Source organism: Ursus arctos, unplaced genomic scaffold, assembly GCF_023065955.2.
Source record: "Ursus arctos isolate Adak ecotype North America unplaced genomic scaffold, UrsArc2.0 scaffold_25, whole genome shotgun sequence".
NCBI lineage: Eukaryota > Metazoa > Chordata > Mammalia > Carnivora > Ursidae > Ursus > Ursus arctos.
Genome location: NW_026622930.1, coordinates 35,801,177 through 35,819,718, shown reverse-complemented (window position 1 = coordinate 35,819,718; position 18,542 = coordinate 35,801,177). Strand labels below are relative to the sequence as shown.

The 18,542-nt window shown below is 38.8% G+C and overlaps 1 protein-coding gene across 3 annotated transcripts in view; it reads right to left on the bottom strand.

The window, feature by feature from the left end:
- PPP2R5E (protein phosphatase 2 regulatory subunit B'epsilon) overlaps positions 1-18,542 on the bottom strand; it is a 141,175-nt gene that overhangs the window by 21,398 nt on the left and 101,235 nt on the right. For all 3 annotated transcript variants that reach the window (XM_026486960.4, XM_026486958.4, XM_026486959.4), the window contains exon 5: positions 14,295-14,387. In XM_026486960.4, coding sequence (XP_026342745.1) covers positions 14,295-14,387 — 93 coding nt within the window. The remainder of the gene's footprint in view (positions 1-14,294; positions 14,388-18,542) is intronic.

Below are 18,542 nucleotides of genomic sequence, written 5' to 3'. Positions count from 1 at the left end.
GCAAAACGTGCTCCAATGGACTAGTATTCGGCCGTAAAAAGGAACAAATACGGATACATGCTACCACACGGATGAGCCCCTCAAACATCTTGCTGAGACACGCCAGACAGAAAGGGCCAATTACTGTATGATTCCATTTCTGTGAAATTTCTGGAACACACCAATCCACACAGACAGCAGAATGCAGAATGTCTGCTAAGGAATATGGTGTTTGGGGGCTGATAAAAAGTACTCTGCGATTACACAGCAGTGATGGTTGCATAAGTTGGTGAATACACTAAAAACACTGAATTATAAACTTTAAAAGGGTGAATTTTATGGTATATGAATTATATCTCAATAAGGCTTTATTTTTTTTTAAATGACAGAGGGCAGGTTCTTCTCTAGCGGAAGAACAAACTTGGAGACTGGTTTGAATTTTACTGTGTGCCTCATACATTCATTATCATCACAACAAAGCAAGACTCATTGTTTATACTGAAGCTGACTTTATAGTAAAACATTTCAAGAGCATATAGACAGTATGCAAATGAACACAGACTACCTAACTACCAAAAACGCTATCAAGACATACACAAGCGTGAATCAGGTGATGAAGACATTCGGCCGAGAGCAGAAGAGTAACTCAGTGGGCAGTAATCAAATAAATTATCTACTTTTGCTTGCTGCTTTTCTTTGAACGGAAGACAAAATCAGAGACAAAGAATGGCCCTTCAAATAATGGCAGGAAGTACCAACTGAAGGAGAATCTTCAAAACTGGGCAGTGAGACAGATGTGATTTTTGGCTACACAATGTCATCCATCCACCCACCCATCCATCCAAAAAATGAATACCTCAAATAAATACGCCTATTAAGAGTCAGCCACTGGGCAAGGTGTCAAGGGCACGAAGACGGCAAGACAGACACAATCAGCTTTCACGGAGCATAGTCTAAATGAGGGGTACAGGTAAATGAGGGGTACAGCATAAGTGGTTTAGGGTGCTAAATACATAGCACACAAATCTGTCTGGGAGAAGCAGAGTGATAGGGAAGGCTTCTGGAGGAAGTGACATCCAAGCTGACCTATGAAGAAATTAGAAGGCTAAAGTGGAAGGAGAGTGCTCATGGCAGGTCCAACAGCACATACCTTCACCAGCAGCCTATCAGAACTGAAGATGATGTTAAAAGAACTGCCATCTCTCTGCCCACTTAGCCACGCAATCAATCGACCAATCAATTTCTGCATATGCCAGGAACTGTCCTTGTTGCTGCACGCACACACACTACTCAACAAACTTGGAGCCCATCGGGAAAGCAATGAGAAAGTCAACTATGCGTTTCCACAGGAAACAGTCTAAGAAAGAAAGGTCTGTGGCCCTTATAAGTAAAAAAAGGCCCCAAGGGGTAAGTATCTCTTCTCAACCACACACACAAAATGACATAAGATCTCTAATCTACTCATCCTAGTCCTTGTTAATGGAAATAATAAACCTTTTAAATTCTCTTTTTTAATTTGGTTTCTATTTTTAAATGCTGTAAAAGGATTTAATGAGTAATTTGCAACCAACATAAATAAGAAAACGTTTGAGGGGGTGTACTGTTAGCAAAACCTGAATCAACCATGCTTATGTATGTACTGTTAATCTTAAGAGTTTAACGAAAATTTAATAATTAAGCAAAAATTATTTAACTAATGTTAAATTAGTTATGTTAATGTTATTAGGCCCTCAAAAAACATGCATTGCCAGGCATCTAACTTAAGTCATTTACAAAGCCAAAAAAATATATATATATTAATATATATATATTAATATGTATGTTAAAATATATATAAAACGTCCTATGAGAAAGAAAAATTACAGCATATAAATTACTTTGCTGCTGCTCTATAGAACACATTTTTGATGATTTTATGGTGTAAAAGACAAAAGAAAAAGTATAATAATGCACAGGCCCAAAAAGGGGGGCATAGGATGAGCTCTGATCTCCAAAACAAAATATGTTTGTATTTAGTCATATATATACTCCCCACAAAGAAGCAATGAGAAATATAACCCAGCATCTGTAAATGCCTAGTGGACTATATTCCCTACGATAGAGCAGCACCTTGTTGTCAGAAAAAAGAACCTGGAGAGCTTCCAAGGTGATTACAGAGCAAAGACAGACCTGTCAACATGCTGACTCCTAGTTTACAAAACCAGGCTTCCTGAAGCTAACAAACAGGGATGAACCATGGAGTGATTTAGCCAAAGAACCCTCCTTTGAACCTCATAAAAAATCTACAGTGAAATGAGAAGGGCAGAATGAAAAAGGCAGTTAGGGTCTCCCAATTAGACATGAGAGACAGAAACTTTCTCCTCCTGAGCCCTCCCTGAGATGAGAATAAAGGAATAAAAAAGGCAGAAACACATGGGGCAGAGAGGAGTAGAGAGCAGATGAGACAAATTTGCACATTTTTCAAAGATGGAAAGTGGATGGCAAGGGGTAACTATCTTAGGTTTCCTCTTTCTCCACTCTGCTAACTGTTTTTTCATTCTGCCAGCAGGGACGGAAGCCAAACAAGCAGCAGCCAGTTCACACCAGAGAACCCTTAAAAGGCTTAAGAATTGAAGACGCCAGATATATCTGATGGCAAGGGTGTGGGGAGCTAAACACAGGAGGGCCGGTTCAAAGTTTGTGGGAAGAGTAACAAGACCTCCCAAATCCACGTCCCAAGCAGTGGACTGAAGATTTCCAATCAAAGTCTGGAGAGCATAAACACACAAGTCTCTAGTCTTCAAGACACTGGACACAGTAAAGTGAAAATTTTATTGAAAATAAAAGGATTAAATAAAACTCTGCATGCTAAAGAATGAGACCTTTGCTGGCACCCTTCCCGGACTAAGCCCCCCAAATTCTGGATGAGGCAGGGGATAGGAAGGTCCCTTTTGAGGGACCTCAGCCTCAGCCCCTTGACAGCCTCAAGAGGAAACACCTATTAATACACTAATATTGGAGGGTTTCTTAATGAAAGAGCAAGGTCTCTGCTCAATGTACTAACTGTCTCCCATTTGCGTGTGCGCACACACACACACACACACACACACACAGAAGTTCTAAGAAGGCTCTCAGATGGCCCTAAGAAGCCTCTCTGATGACTAACATGTAACTATGAAGCCAAGGATCACCAGACATCCTAACATAAAAGACAGAAACCAAAACAAACAATCATAACTCAGAGGAAACAGCCACAATGCAAGTAAAAAGTAAACAAACAAACTGAAGAAAACAACTTGTCCTCAGAAATAAACATATCTACTGGATCCCTGAAACAAAAGCAGAGCTGTTACAGATGAATATTCAGAAAATAAAAAAACTTTTGGAAATTCAAGATGTAACAGAAATAAAAATTTCAGAAGAACTGGAACATTAAAATGAGCAAATGTATGCTGAAAGTATAACCAAAAGAAGACGACAGTGTATAGAAGAAGATAACTAGAGGATCAATCCAGAAGGTCCAACGCATTCCAAAAACGCACAGAGAAGAGGTACAGAGACACAAAAACAAAGAAAATGAAATTATTGGGGCAAGAATTCAATGCAATTAAAAAAAAAAAAGGACATGAGTTTCAATATATATAAGGGCCATTATGTTCTCTGCACAATTAGTAAACAAAGACCTGCACCAAAGCACACCACTTTGAATTATCTGGACATTGGGGACAAAGAGTAGATCTCAAAAGCTTAGGGAGAAAATAGGTCACTATAAAGGATAAGGAGTTCAGCTGGTGCAGGCCTCCTCAATTCCAACACTGGAAACAGAAGACAACCCAGAATTCCCTAAAACTTCTGAGGGAATATGGGTTCTAACATATAAATCTATACCCGGCCAAAATGTCAATCAAGTATGTGGGTAGAATAAAGACATGTTCAGAGAACCAGGTCTTGAAAAATTTATATCTCATTCATACTTTCTTGGAAAGCATCTAGAGGATGTATTCTGCCAAAATACAGAAAGGGAGATAAGCCAGCAAAGACACAGTGCAGAAGAGTGGCAAAGGGAAGCCCCAGGACAACCACTGTGGATACAGCCTACGGGAAGCCACCAGTGCCGACCAGAGCAGGATGATGGGGTTCCAGCTCCAGGAAGGAGGCCTCCGAGGAGAACAATGGAACTGAGAGACTGGCTGATGCGTGGGCCAGACTGAGAAGAGTTGTATGGTGCTGTTGGAGAAGAACTGAGGGGTGAACTAGTAACCCATACATAGGAAAGCAAGCATGTGAAAAATAAGGCAATTATTCATTCCAGGGGTTTTAAAAAAAAGCTCTACAAGAGAAAAAATGCAATTCTAGCATAATACGTGCCTCAGCTATGAACAACATGTACACAGTCCTACTAATGCAACACTACACTTCGCTTCATTAGACTTTGTGACATAACTAACTACATTGTTAAGATAAGAGAGGCAGGAGATAGAGAGACATACGATGATTTACAGTAGGAAAAGATTTTAAAAATCAAGAAACTGAAGTATAAGAATGCTATTTAGAGATATGGAGACACATACAAGCAAACAGCTAAAAGACTTGAATGTGGTTACCTCTAGGGAGTGAGACTCGGCTGGGGAAGGACTGAGGCAAGAGACTGCTATTTGTCTCTATAAACCGTATAAATATATTTGAATTTTTTTAAACAGACATTACTTTATCAATTAAAAAAATTTGTCAAAGATCTATTTATTTATTTGAGAGAGAGAGAGAGAGAAAGCATGAGCAGAAGGGGCAGAGAGAGGGGGAGAGAGAATCTCAAGCAGAGGCCATAACTGATCACAGAGCCTGATGCAGGACTCAATCTTACCACGCTGAGATCACGACCTGAGCTGAAACCAAGAGTCGGACACTTAACCAACTGCACCACCCCAGGCGCCCCAATTAAGAGCAAGAGGCTTGAAACAAAAAGCCCAACTGCCCTCTGCTATGATAAAGAAGCAACTACCACGCCCCATTCCATGTACAGAAGATTCTGAAGACCATCCAATGAAACTGGTATTCTGCATGTGTTCACGTCCACGCTGTTTTCATCCAAACTAAAATCAGCTCTCCACATTTCTGGCTTTGTTTTTAACTTTAGCTATTCTACCACCTGAGAAATGATACCTTCCAAACACCTCTGCACATGGAGAAAACAGCCCGGAACCCAAGTAGCAAGAGCCAACAGCAGCCTGACTCCACTGAATCAGAACTGAAGAGGACCAACACATCAAACGAGCTCATCTACGGCACCACTGAGAAAGCACGGTGGGGATCAAGGATCAAAAGGTTACACATTATAAGCTTCCAGCAACTCTGACTTCAAGACTCCTCTGGAAATTCAGTATAAATATTTCAAAGGTGTAAGTCCTCCAAATATGAACAAATCTGCCAAGCTGCATGCTTTTATTTTCTTCCTAATTTCAGGCATTCCTTCCACAAACTAGAGAAGTCCATTCTTTTCTCCGTTAAGCTTTTGTTTTGACCGATTCAACAAAAGCTGGCAATTTAAGACTTTAAGACAATCGGTTTGGTCAGCATTTCAAGAAAGAGTGGTTATTCCACCTAAGGATGCATTTAGTAGGATGCAGGCGGGGACTAGCTACGTAATTTGTGGGGCCCCATGCAAAATGAAAATGCAGTGCTCCTTGTTCACGAACTAGAAACAATTTCAAGACAGCAACAGCAAAGCATGAAAGCAAGAGCAGGGCCCTTCTCCACGCGGCCCCGCGTCACGGCCCAAGCCACACACCCACAGAGCTGGCCTGGACGCAGGAGCCTCAGCGCTCCGGCCCTTCTCCAAGGTTGCTGAGTTACGGGCTAGGCTGGATGGGATGAGGTGGAGAGGTGCTTTCTTCACTGGTAATGGCTATCTGATAAAATTCCTGATTGAATAAGTTCTCTCAAGTTTTATTTGCTATGGACTCTGAGACAGAAATGTAAACGTTTTGACATACTCAAGGAACTTGTTTGGAAAATAGCTCTTTGTATTAGAGCTGAGATTCAAGGCCTCACGAAATTTATTTCAGTTTAGGACTTAAAATTTTTTAACCAGTTGGTTTGTGTCTTGCCCAATTTGTCTTTAGTTTTTAAAACACAATAAGGAAAGGTCACTTTTAAGGACACGGTAAATGATTTGCATAATTTGCATGATAATCATGGCACCTTTCAGCTAAATATAACTGCAAATGTGAACTACAAATTGCTAAATCGCAATCTCCAGCAGTACATATGTTTATGGGGACGCTTGAACAGTATGTCTCTTAGCAACCACTGACTGCTTTTCAGATTTGCAGAGTGGTTGAAAGCAGTCTTTAGAAATATGCTACTAAACTCTTGCCACAATAATACACCCAAGGAAATAATTCAAGGTTCGGCAACCCATCTTTGGGTGGGGGTGGCAGGGGAGAGGCGGGGGGCGGGGGAGGGGGGCAGAGATCATGAAGAAACCATTTTCCCAACAGTCCTAACCCAGATGAAAACGATCTTTACTGGGAAGACACACGTTCCATAAGCCTAAGCCAGCCTGCACACTTATGGCTGCAGTAGGCAGCTACTATGTCTAAAATCAACAACATTACCACAGACATGATGCACTATGTCACCAACCAACTATCCTTGATAAATCTCTGACCGCTTTCTCGTGTAGACTTAGATTAAGGACATACGAAATGCTAAAGGTTCTGTAAATCTAGATTTCACAAAAATTACAATGAAATTCAAGCAAGTCAGTCAGGGATACCATTCTTGAATTAAAAAACAGCAAACTCTTCAAAGGTACAACTCCCAGAGAGTTTTGTCTGGCCCATACAAAAATCTGGATTTCCAGGTTCTCTTGACCTCTCTAGTTTACCACTGTTTCCATCACTCCCTGTCACACCTAGACTACTTCATTACCTACCACTCATCTGGCCTCTGTAAAGATTTGAACGTGCTATCCCTGCTTCTCACCTATTAAAAGTATATGCTCCTGGCACTAATAAACATTCACCTCTAACACCGGAAGAAACCAATGGTGAAATGAATGCAAGGACATATGAATTTAACATCTGAAAAAATCTCAGCAGCCAGAGAGGAGCCATATACGTAGAAGTCCAAAGGGTTCCTTTGATTTTCAGAACGGTAAAAGCCAGATTTCAAAAAATTCATAACATGCTGGTTAAGATGCTGATAGACCAACACCATATGACTTCGTGGACTGAGGCTATTCTAGAAAATATGACGAAAGCAGATTCTCAAAAACAAGAACTGGTCCTAATCGAAATAGTAGGGACAGCAGCAACATAACATTTGCTGACCACTGCCTCTTGTCAGGAATTGTTCCAAGGGCTCATGTACGTGTTCGCTTATTAAATCGCCACAACAACCTTTCAGCAAAATTGCAATTATATATATTTCCAGATGAGGAAACTGAGGCAACGCAGTCATATAACCTGCCCAGGGTCATGCCCTAAAAAAATGCCAGAGTCTGAATTCAAACCAGTGTATAAACACTTAACCACCAATCTATACTGCTCCTGATGAGGATGAAAATGAGTAGTATTGAAAAGGGCTCTTGAGGCAACACTGGCAGCTTTCCACTGAACTTCAGATTTTGTTTTATTTTATTTTTTTAAAGATTTTATTTATTTATTTGACAGAGAGACAGACAGCCAGCGAGACAGGCAACACAAGCAGGGGGAGTGGGAGAGGAATAAGCAGGCTCCCAGCAGAGGAGCCCGATGCAGGGCTCGATCCCAGGACCCAGGATCACGCCCTGAGCCAAAGGCAGACGCTTAACGACTGAGCCACCCAGGCGCCCCATGAACTTCAGATTTTAGAAGGACATATACAAGTGGCGAAAGGAAGGAAACACAACAAATGTGAAGTATAAATGAATGGTGCAGTCCTACAAAAACAGTCTCAGGAAGGCTCAGGCACAAAATCAGCTGAGGTTTATGAAAAATGCCAGGCAACAAAATGAGAATGTACTTGTAATCTAAATATTTTTACTCCTCTTACTGATTAGAACATATATGTTCATTATTTTTAAATGTAAAAAATAGAGAAATACAAAAATCAGAAAGTGATGATCGTCACACATAATCACATTCTACCACACAATTAACAATTTGGTGTATTGCCTTCCAAAATGTTTAGTGCATACACAAACACTCCTTTTCCCTAAAATAAAACTCAGGTTCAAAAAAATCATACTGTTCCAGAATGTGCATGCGTCACTTAAAAACAGATGATGCGTAGCTCTATCTCACTCTCTTTACAACCTGAATATTCCATTATATGAATGTCCACGGTTTAGTCAACCAACCCCCTACTGAGGAACTTTTAAGTTGTTTCCAATTTTCTAATAATTATTAACAATGATGCATTCAATAGCCTTGTACATATATCTTTGTGTACTTATCTACTTCTCAAGGAATTGCTCAGTGGATAAAATTTAAGTTGACAGAATTTAAGTTGATAGATAACTATCAATTTTTGTCTTCAGAGGATTATACCAAGTTAATATACATGTATGTACAACACACATGTCTATTTATCTGTGTGTAGGTACATTTTCTGTGAGTTTTTGGCATACTAAGAAGGGTGTTTTCTACCCGAGCCTCTGCTATGTCCCAGTCTCCCTCCTGTACCCATGCCACACTGTTGCTGTTAGGTTTTTTTTTTTTTTTTTAAGATTTTATTTATTTATTTATTTATTTATTTAGAGAGTAACGGGTGGGGGGAGGGGCAGAGGGAGAGGCAGAGAGAATCTCCAGCAGACTCTGCGCTGACTGCAGAACCCAACACAGGGCTCAATCTCACGCCCCTGAGATCATGACCTGAGCCAAAATCAAGAGTTGGACGCTTAACCTACTGAGCCATCCAGGCGCCCATATGCCACACTGTTTTCATTCATGTACCTTTATAGTTTTAATTCAGTATATTTATGTTTTAATATCTAATAGGCAAGGGATTGTATTATTTTCTTTTTCAAAAATGTCTTTTACTTCATGAACTTTTGAAGTTTTCAAATAAAAAAACTACTTTTAAAAAAGATTTTATTTATTTATTTGAGAGAGAGAGCATGAATTGGGGGTGGGGGAGCGGGAGAAGCAGACTCTCCTGTTAAGGAGGGAACCCGACATGGGGTTCGATCCCAGGGTCCTGGGATCATGACCTGAGCTGAAGGCAGATGCTTAACTGAGCCACCCAGGTGCCCCAAAACTACTGAAATTTTAATTAGAATTGCATCAGATGTATAAATTAACTTGAAATTCTATGGATAACCTTATGATGGCAAATTTCCCATCTAGGAATATGTTATTTATTCAAGACTTCTATGTAAAAATTTCTTATAAGTTTCACATAAACTTTTACATTTCATTCCAAAAGGTGGACTTTTTAAAATTAATACTGGAATCAAGAAAAATAAGATATCCTACTAATATGGGTAGATAATGTAGTATGAGGAGTGTATAAAAAAGGAATTAATACTTAATGAGCAACTATTATAATCCATGCATGATACCAGCAGACGTTTTTAGAAGTCATATCATTTTATCACCGTAACAAGCCTACTTGCTGTAACTTGTAAGACAGAGAAGTCACCATTATAGCCATTTTACAGAAGAAAACACTGAGGCTCAGAAGAGTCAAAAATCTACCCACGTTTTCAAGTACTTGTTTACAAATGAAGGGAGGGAGTCTGTCTTTGCACCCATAGTGCCAACTCAATTAAGCAGATTTAACAACTGTCAGTTTGGGGGTACATCCTATTTTCCTGTTACCTCATGTTGCAAATGAGGAGACTCAAGCTCAGACAGCGAGTATATTAACTGGCTGCAAATCCCGCTGCCAAGTAGGTGGAAAGTGGAAAAGCCAGGGTTTCAATGCAGCTCCTTCTTACCCCACAGCACATAGTCTTAGCTCCTATCATATATACTACTTAGAGTACACAGAGGGGTCAGGATGCAAATCCACAGCTTGTTAACTTTCTTTCCACTACATCATGTTGAAATAGCTCAATTCTTATTTTGCTTTTGTCTTTACTGACAGGAAAAATGAGAGTCAGAATAGACTGGGAAGAATACAGCTAGCTGCTATAGAAAATAAGGTTTAAATCTCGTGGCTAGAATAAATCATGTCTAACTAAAAAGTTTTAAGTTGACATCACCAAAATTCCTTTTGAGAATCCACAGAGAATAAAAAATCTGCTCAAAGAAAAAGAATGTGGTCAATGTCATCCCGATTTGCAAGAGGGGAAGGTATGAGGGTTCCCATGTCAGAAGAAAACCAAGCTTGGGCACAAAGCACACCAGGACTAAGTGGCACCATGGAAGGCTGCGGGGAGAGAAACAAGCAGGGGGAAAGTGGGGGTATAAATAATGAAGGAGCTGACTACGAGGTACACAAATGAAGGAGCTACCAGCTCAGAGACAGGTAAGGCCTGGTGGCAGAGGGAAAAGGAGGGTGGGGAAAGGCGGCACAGAATTGTAGCAACAATGCCTTAAGCTCCAAAAGGCCGAGCAGGTCCCAAGTCGGAATCAAATCTCCCAGGAAGGGAGCTTAGGAAAATTACGTAGGGGATTGAGAGCCCACTCCTAGGAGGGGCTGGGATCCCAGGTAAGTCATCAGTAGACTAGAGGATAGGAAAAGGGGCAGGAGACCAACCTTATAGGTTACCAACATGAATGAACAGTGAATTCTGGAAAATGGCAGCTAATCGGCACCCAGGGTTTATCCCCAATATGATAGGTAATACTCTGGTTAGTCATACGATTACATCCAAGTACCACCCAGTGGCGTTATTGATTTTGCCAATACCCTGCCTGTCCCTTCCTGACTGATTTAGGAACTGCTGAGAGCCCTGGTGTAAAGGCGGAGTTCATCAACAGATCCAGCACAGGGAAGGTAACGGAGGCAAAGGTTATAAAAATGAGGCAAGGGCTGAAAACATTAAGTATAAGTAGGTGGACTCACTATGTATACTTGATTTCTTGTCTCTGGCAAAATTCAGAGACAGATGATAGATGAGCAATCACATGGGTTGTAAGTACTGCGGGCAACATTACCAATGAATACCAGTAGTCCCTAGAAGCTCACTAATGTCCCAAGGCAGAAGAACTGCATTCGAGCATTCCTTTTTATGATAAAGTCTCAAGGCCCATAGATGGGGGGTTGCTGTAAAGACAAAGTCCCGGCTTCTACCACAGCATCTGACAGAGTCCCTACAGCCTCCTTATGAACAACAACAAAACAATTTTTAAGCATTTTTTTTAAAGATTTATTTATTTATTTTAGGGGTGGGAAGCAGAGGGAGAGGAAGAGAGTCCCAAGCAGACCCTGCACTGAGCATGGAGCCCGATGCGGGGGCCTGAGCTCACAAGCCTGAGATCACGACCTGAGCCGAAACCAAGAGTCAAGACACTCAACTAACTGAGCCACCCAGGCACTCTGAACAAAATTTTAAAATGTAAGAAGGATGATACTATTCTAGAGTAAATGTCTAACAGGTTCAAGGATGGAATCCAAAGACTGCTGATTAATGAACTTGTGTTAAAATAGAGGAAAGTTGCTAAAGACATGCCAAAGGCCTCTGTCACCAGTGCTGGCTCTTCTAACAATTTTAATCAATGACCTAAGACGAAGCCAATAGCTACTAGCACAGTTAAGAAAGTCACAGCTGTGATAAAGACGGAAGGCACAATGAATACAGTGGGTGACAGACTCAGATCCAGAAAGACTTCAAAAGGCTGGGAAGAAATGATACTCTGCAGGAATATATGTCAAATCCTACACGTAGATTAAAAGGCAAACTGTACAATGAACAAAAACAAGGGAAAACATGGCTTTACACCATCATGCATAAAACTGAATTAGAAACCAGTTAAAGACCACAAGCTTGACCTAAGTTAACAGTGCCATGGAGCAGCAAGAATAGCTAATGAGACTCCCCCTTTAAGAGACCCACACAAGGGAATGGAGAATCCAATTCTAGGCTGTGCTGGACCGACCAGGCTCAAGGCACTATGTTCAGACACAGATATCATTTTTAAAGACAAATGGACACGTGTTGAAGACTTCCAAAACAGACGAATGAGACAGGGTTGACAGAAGTAAGGACACAGTCTAGAGCAGAGAATGCACACTGACAGCTGCTAAGCTAGATCCAGAAGGCAGGTGGGTTTAGTTCATCAGAACACTTCACATAAAAATCTGGATTTGTTTCTCTTGAGGGAGAAAAAAAAAAAGTCTAACAATAACTGAAAGAAGAGGGGCAGCCAAAGCTCCCTTTAATAGAAACCTGTCTACCTCCTATTGTCTGACATCTGGTCATCAACTTGTTATAAATGAACCTACAAGCATTTGAGCGGCTACTCCTGTTCCTAGAGCCAAGAGGTAAACACAAGCACTGTGTTCTAAGACCTGAAACGTTATGTCCGAGCGGGAAATAAGGCCAAACGGCACAAGGAATAGGGAGGTTCAACATAAAGAACTTTCTAACAATCTGCCCAGGTATATGGTCCTTCCTCATTAAAAAAGGGTAAATTGGAGTGACCCCTTCTCCGGTCTCAAAGGAAACTAACTCACTGGGTAAAGAACTGGAACAGATAACCCCAAAACATCCCTTTCAAGTCTGGGTTTCTCTGATGTTTTAATCTTATGAGCTTTATTATCATCAGTACCCATCTACCAAGAAGAACACAGTGAGCTGGGTCTTGCGTGCTTTTCATGTAAAAAAAAAAAAAAAAAAAAAGGCACTGGCTGCATCGTAAGATCCTAGTTCATACTGTTTCCATGTCAACTAAACACAGGCTTCACTATCTGATCTTCTTGGGTATTTTCATTTACCATAAATATAAGGGAACCTTAATATTTCATTAGTGTTGAGAAGTGAGGGTTATTCCTGCCTTGAAGTCATTCCAAGTTATAGTGAGGGAAATCACAGGGAGGCTTCATGACATAATGGACAGAAAACCAGAATAGGAAATGTGCTTGGGAAAACTTGATAAAGTTTCTAGACCTCAGTTTATTCATCTACAGAATAGGCCTGAAATTTAGCTGTGTCTGTTTTAGATTATGGTATGAATTAAATTAAATAATGCATGTAAAGATGCTCTGACAATTATACAGTGCTATATAAACGTGAGGACTTTCCAATACAAAACACAGACCTGTTACATGTTGCTTTTTTGTCTGAAATGCGTTTTGCCTCCTTGGTATAAGAATCTGGATCAGTGGACCTGTTTACCCAATGCTCCATGTATCCATCTATTTACCTACCTCTTTTTCCAAAGCCTCTTTTCCAAAACCTCACTCTTCCAAAGCCTCTCAACCTAATATATCCAAAATTCTGAATGTATTAATTGAATTAAGGAGGGGAAATGAGGTCATCACAAAGGCTATCAACCTTTATCCAGGTAATAAGGCACAGAAGATCAACTTCCTGCCAAAATAATGTTTTAAATTTGAAGTTCTGCTTACTGGCTCACTAGGAGATATTTATTCTTTTTGATGTGAGGTGCTCATTAATCACTTAGAAAGGAGCTACAATAGTCCATACACCAGTTTGCTTCAGTACCCATTTTTTAAAAAAATTTTTATTATGTTAGTCACCATACAGTACATCATTATCCAGTACCCATTTTTACAGATGCATGTCAACAACAGGAGCAAGAAGATGTTACCCAAAAATTCAATGTCATGAACATTCCCAAGTCCCAGGTAAAAAGGAAGATGTGGTCTATAGTCATAAAATGTAAAATGGCAAATCAAGAAGAATATACACCCTGAGAAGCTCCAAACGAATAGGTTGAGAGTTAATCACTTTAGAGGAATTTTAAAGTGTTAAGCAGTGCTGTTTCCTAGCTGTGGAAAGCTCAGCAGTAACTGATTCTGATGATTTGTTGAAGGTTATTCATGCTGTAGACCATGCTTATTCAGTTTCAACGAATCTCTGCAATAGTTCCTTAAGAAGCCTTATGCAAATAGGAGTTTTCCAGCTAAAGCAAAGATTCCCACAAACTAGAGGTCCTATAAATGAAATGCTTTTATAATTAAATATTAAGAAAGAAAACTGCAGGGATTTAGGCATTAGCATTCCTTGTTGTTTAAAACGAAATTAATTTCCAGCAATAAACTAAACAATAAAGAGGTACCTATTACTTTTACTGGGCAATAACGGAAACTAACTTATGTACACAGTTTTGTTTAAAAGGTGATATAACTGTCACTGAAAGATTTTTAAACGATTAAGAGAAAATAAGGTAAAGTGTTATCAACTGAATAACAAATACATGCAACCGTAAAATTCTGCTTACCTGTAATACAAATTTCTGATCTATGTATTTTTTGGCAATGCTGGGTTGGAATTCTTGGCTTTCCAAAAATCGTATGAAAAATTCATATACAAGCTGCAACAAACAGATTATAGTTAGTTTCAAATTATAATTCACTGAGCATAGTATCAAAAACCATAAAAAGCCTGTAACACTAAAACTGACAGGGCTTAGAAAATTGAGTTTTAATATCAACTACAAGCTATGCTAGCCCTTCTTGTGGCTCACAGTTGCTATTATGTTTTTTAACTTTTTAAATTAAAAATCCGAAAATACAGCCAAACAAAGCAAATAAAAATCCCCCATAGCATCACCATTTAGCGATAACCACTGTTAACAATTTAATGTATAAACCTCTTGATTTTTCTCTATATTCCTACAACATATCAATGAACTATAAATAATTTTTATATAGCTTTCAAACTACTTTTACCATCTAAATGATATATTGTATACAATTTATGCAATAATATCTAAGCCATCATTCTTAGCAGCTACAAGTACTCCATCATACATAATTTACAATGAATAATTCCATTATTCATAATCAATTTAACCAATCTCCTATGCTTGGACATCTAAGTAGTTTCTGAATTACTTCTCTATCAAATTATGCCACAATGTATGTTATATAATATACATCAAGGTGCATTTGCTCAGTTATTTCACGAGGAAATATTTCTACAAGTGGAAATGTTAGAGCAAAACATATCTAAACATTTCAGGATTTTTAACACTCATTACTAAATTTCCTTTCAGAAAATTTATGGCAATTTACACTCCTCTAAGCAATATATGATAGTTTAGCAGAATACTCTCATCTGCAAGAAATAAAAATATCCTCATTTGTAGAGTCAATCTCAAATAACTGTTCCAATAAGCAGTAGAAGATCATTGTTCATGCTCTTTTGCGAAATAAATCTATGTTAAAGTATACATTAGATCCTGGCAGAGTATACAGCTACAGTATATAAAAAATGGAACTTTTAACAAGAGACAGACAGGCACTGGGTTGGAAGTCTAGCCCTGTCCTTTACCAACTGTGCAACCCTAGGCAAGTTCATTTCTCTAAAAGTTTGTTTCTTCAACTGAATAATGGGGATGATAACCCCTAAGATTAAATGTGATAATATATATAAAGTGCTATGCATAGTGACTAACACGTATCACCATTATCACTATTGCCTAAAATAGCATTCTCAAACTTTTCAATCTTGCTCCTTTACATTTAAAAACGGTTGAAGACTCCAAACCTTTTGCTTAGATGATATATATATGAAAATGCATATACTTACATACGTAAAGTCAGAAATACAAACTGAGAAAATTTAAAATACCTATTTGTTATTTCATTTTAAAGTAATAAAATATATTACACATTAACCTAAGTTAAGGTTGGAAATTATTTTCCAAAAAATTACTCAGAAGCATTATTTTTTTATTTTTGAAAAATCTCTTTAATTGAATATTAGAAAACAGATTATTATTATCTGCTTCCATATTCAATCTGTTGCGAATACACTGTTTTGGTTGAAGTATATAAAGAAATCAAGCCTCATGCAGATCCAGTAGTATGAAAAAGGATGAGTATTTTCATAGTCTTTTCACATAAATTGTGGAAACTCTTCTTTGATATTACACCAAAACTTGAGTTTCTTAAATAGGAGTTGCAATCTGAAGCCAAGATCAATGAATTTTTCATACTGTTACACTAAATTCCAATCATCTGTCTTGCACTTTGAATGGCTTTTTACCCATCCACGGTTTCCTAACAACACTCATCGGCCAACTGGAAAATACTGCTTCACTGAGTTATGCAGATTTTTCAAATGCCAACAAGTTTTATTATACAGTATCAAAAGTCATATTCCTTAATATCTCCAATTTAATCAAAAAGTCTAAGTTTTGACAAGCTATAAAGTTCAAGGTGACAGCAGAAAGATAAAAGTTTTCCAAAATTCTAATTCTAAATTTTGCTTAAATGCTCTAATTTTATCAGTGGTAACAGCTGTTTTGTCTATTTTCAAGAAAACATCCACCAAATACCCAAGATGGAACTACAGTGTGCCAGACAGTCCTACCAGTAAAAATAACATTTCATGAAAAACCAGCTAGTTTAGCTTGTAGCTCAAACAGTCAAATAAGTGCTTTAGCACAAGACCATCAGTGTATTTCAGTATGAGTCACGGGGCTTTGTGCATACTTCGGCTTCCGTCTTTGTCACGAAGAATGTTTTTAAATGTGTACTCAAAGGTCAAGATTTAATAATATTTAATTTCATAATTTTTGCTGCTTTTCCAAGAACATTTTTAATTGAAATTGGCTTTTTTTTTTAAAGATTTTATTTATTCATTTGACAGAGAGAGAGACAGCCAGCAAAGAGAGGGAACACAAGCAGGGGGAGTGGGAGAGGAAGAAGCAGGCTCCCAGCAGAGCAGGGAGCCTGACCCAGGGCTGGATCCTAGGACCCTAGGATCACTGGCAACCGCTTAACGACTGAGCCACCCAGGCACCCCTGGCTTTTGTTTTCTTAATTGTCAGCACATGGCAGTGATGAATAGGATCACAAAGCCAATTTGCCACAAACGTCTTGATTTGTGCTAAGGCAGCAGCAATTTCAACCACCAATGCTTTTACAACTATCCGTTTCCAATGTCAACACAGTGAAAACAGCAGATAGCATAGTATTATCATCAAACTAGTTTTGACTTTGCAGGTCTGAAAATCAGGTCTCAGGGTCCCCCAAGAGTCTGCTGTTACCTCTAACCTAAATGCATCATACAGTGACCTTTTGACTTCAGACTCTAACTTCACACTTAAACTGGGTATTCACATTAGGATTTTACTTTAAGGTAAAAAAACCGTTTTTCTCTTTGAAACTCTGAATTCAGAAAAACTTCTTGCCCAATGATCTGAACATCGTCAAGCTGTACTTCTAGGCATGATAATATGACTGAGCCCCCAATACCCTCTAGAAGAATTATTCTTTTTTTCAATATGCTAATTTTTCAACTCTTTCTTTTACAAATAGAATGTCAGCCCTATTCAAACGACCCATAAAAGGAGGTTTAGTTCCCACAAAGTGGACAGATCCTCATCTTGCAGGCCTGATTTGTGGACTGGCAGGGCTTTCTAGCGGGACTGGCAAAGTACTCTCTCCCTTGTGGTCCCTTAAAAGCAGTTATGGTTTAAAACAGTTTGGTGGAAACACTTTAGACACATTTATTAATAAGCATAAATGTTCTCTACACTTACAAGACAGATTTTTGCTCAAAATCAAAAATCTCCCTTGAACCCTTAAAGGGAAGGAAAGACTGGGGACTGAGAATAATTTACTTTTCAAGATCACATCAGTGAACTCGCCAAGGAACATGAGTTAAAAAGACTTCAGCATTTCTGTTTTTCAGTCTGAAGTGTAAAGCACTAAAAACATTCCCCTGATTGTAAATGGAAGTCCTACAAAATCATATTCTACTGGAACTACAGATCCAAATAGAGAAAATACACAAAGAATAACCATGGTAACTATGGAACACCAATTTAAAAGATACCAAAACAGATAATAGAAAAGAGCAAATAACACACATACAGAACCTTTGATCTATTTAAACTAAAAACTTGTGGATTTAAACTTTTTTTCTATTTTTCTTAAAGGTTTATTTATTTATTTGAGAGAGACAGCGAGCAAGCAAAGGGAGAGGGAGAGAGAGAATCTCCAGCAGACTTCCCGCTGAGCATGGAGCCCCAGACGTGGTGCTCAGGGCTTGAGCTCACAACCCTGAGATCATGACCTGAACTGAAATCAAGACTCAGATGCTTAACTGACTGAGCTACCCAGGCCCCCCAAACTTCTTTCTATTTTTAAATATCTCCAAAGATCCATGATTTGTTAGGAGTTTTGTATGGGCCACAAATTTAAATCAGACAAGAGATGTGAAGAAACAGTCAACTGGCTAGGCTCACTGCCTAGCCCATCACCCATTAACCATATCTCAATGCAATTTTGTTGTTTTGTACTATTATCAGATATTTGGTAATAAACACTGTGCTTTCTTATAAAAATGTGATCTACACGAAGCAGCACACTGCTAATGCTGGAGTTAATACAAAATGAAAAGGTCTAAGAAAGTGCTATGTTTGGGTCACGAAAACATTGTTGGATCAATTAAAAAGTAAAATGTTAAATTCAGTAATAACTCACTATAACATGAATGACCTGTCATGAACAGA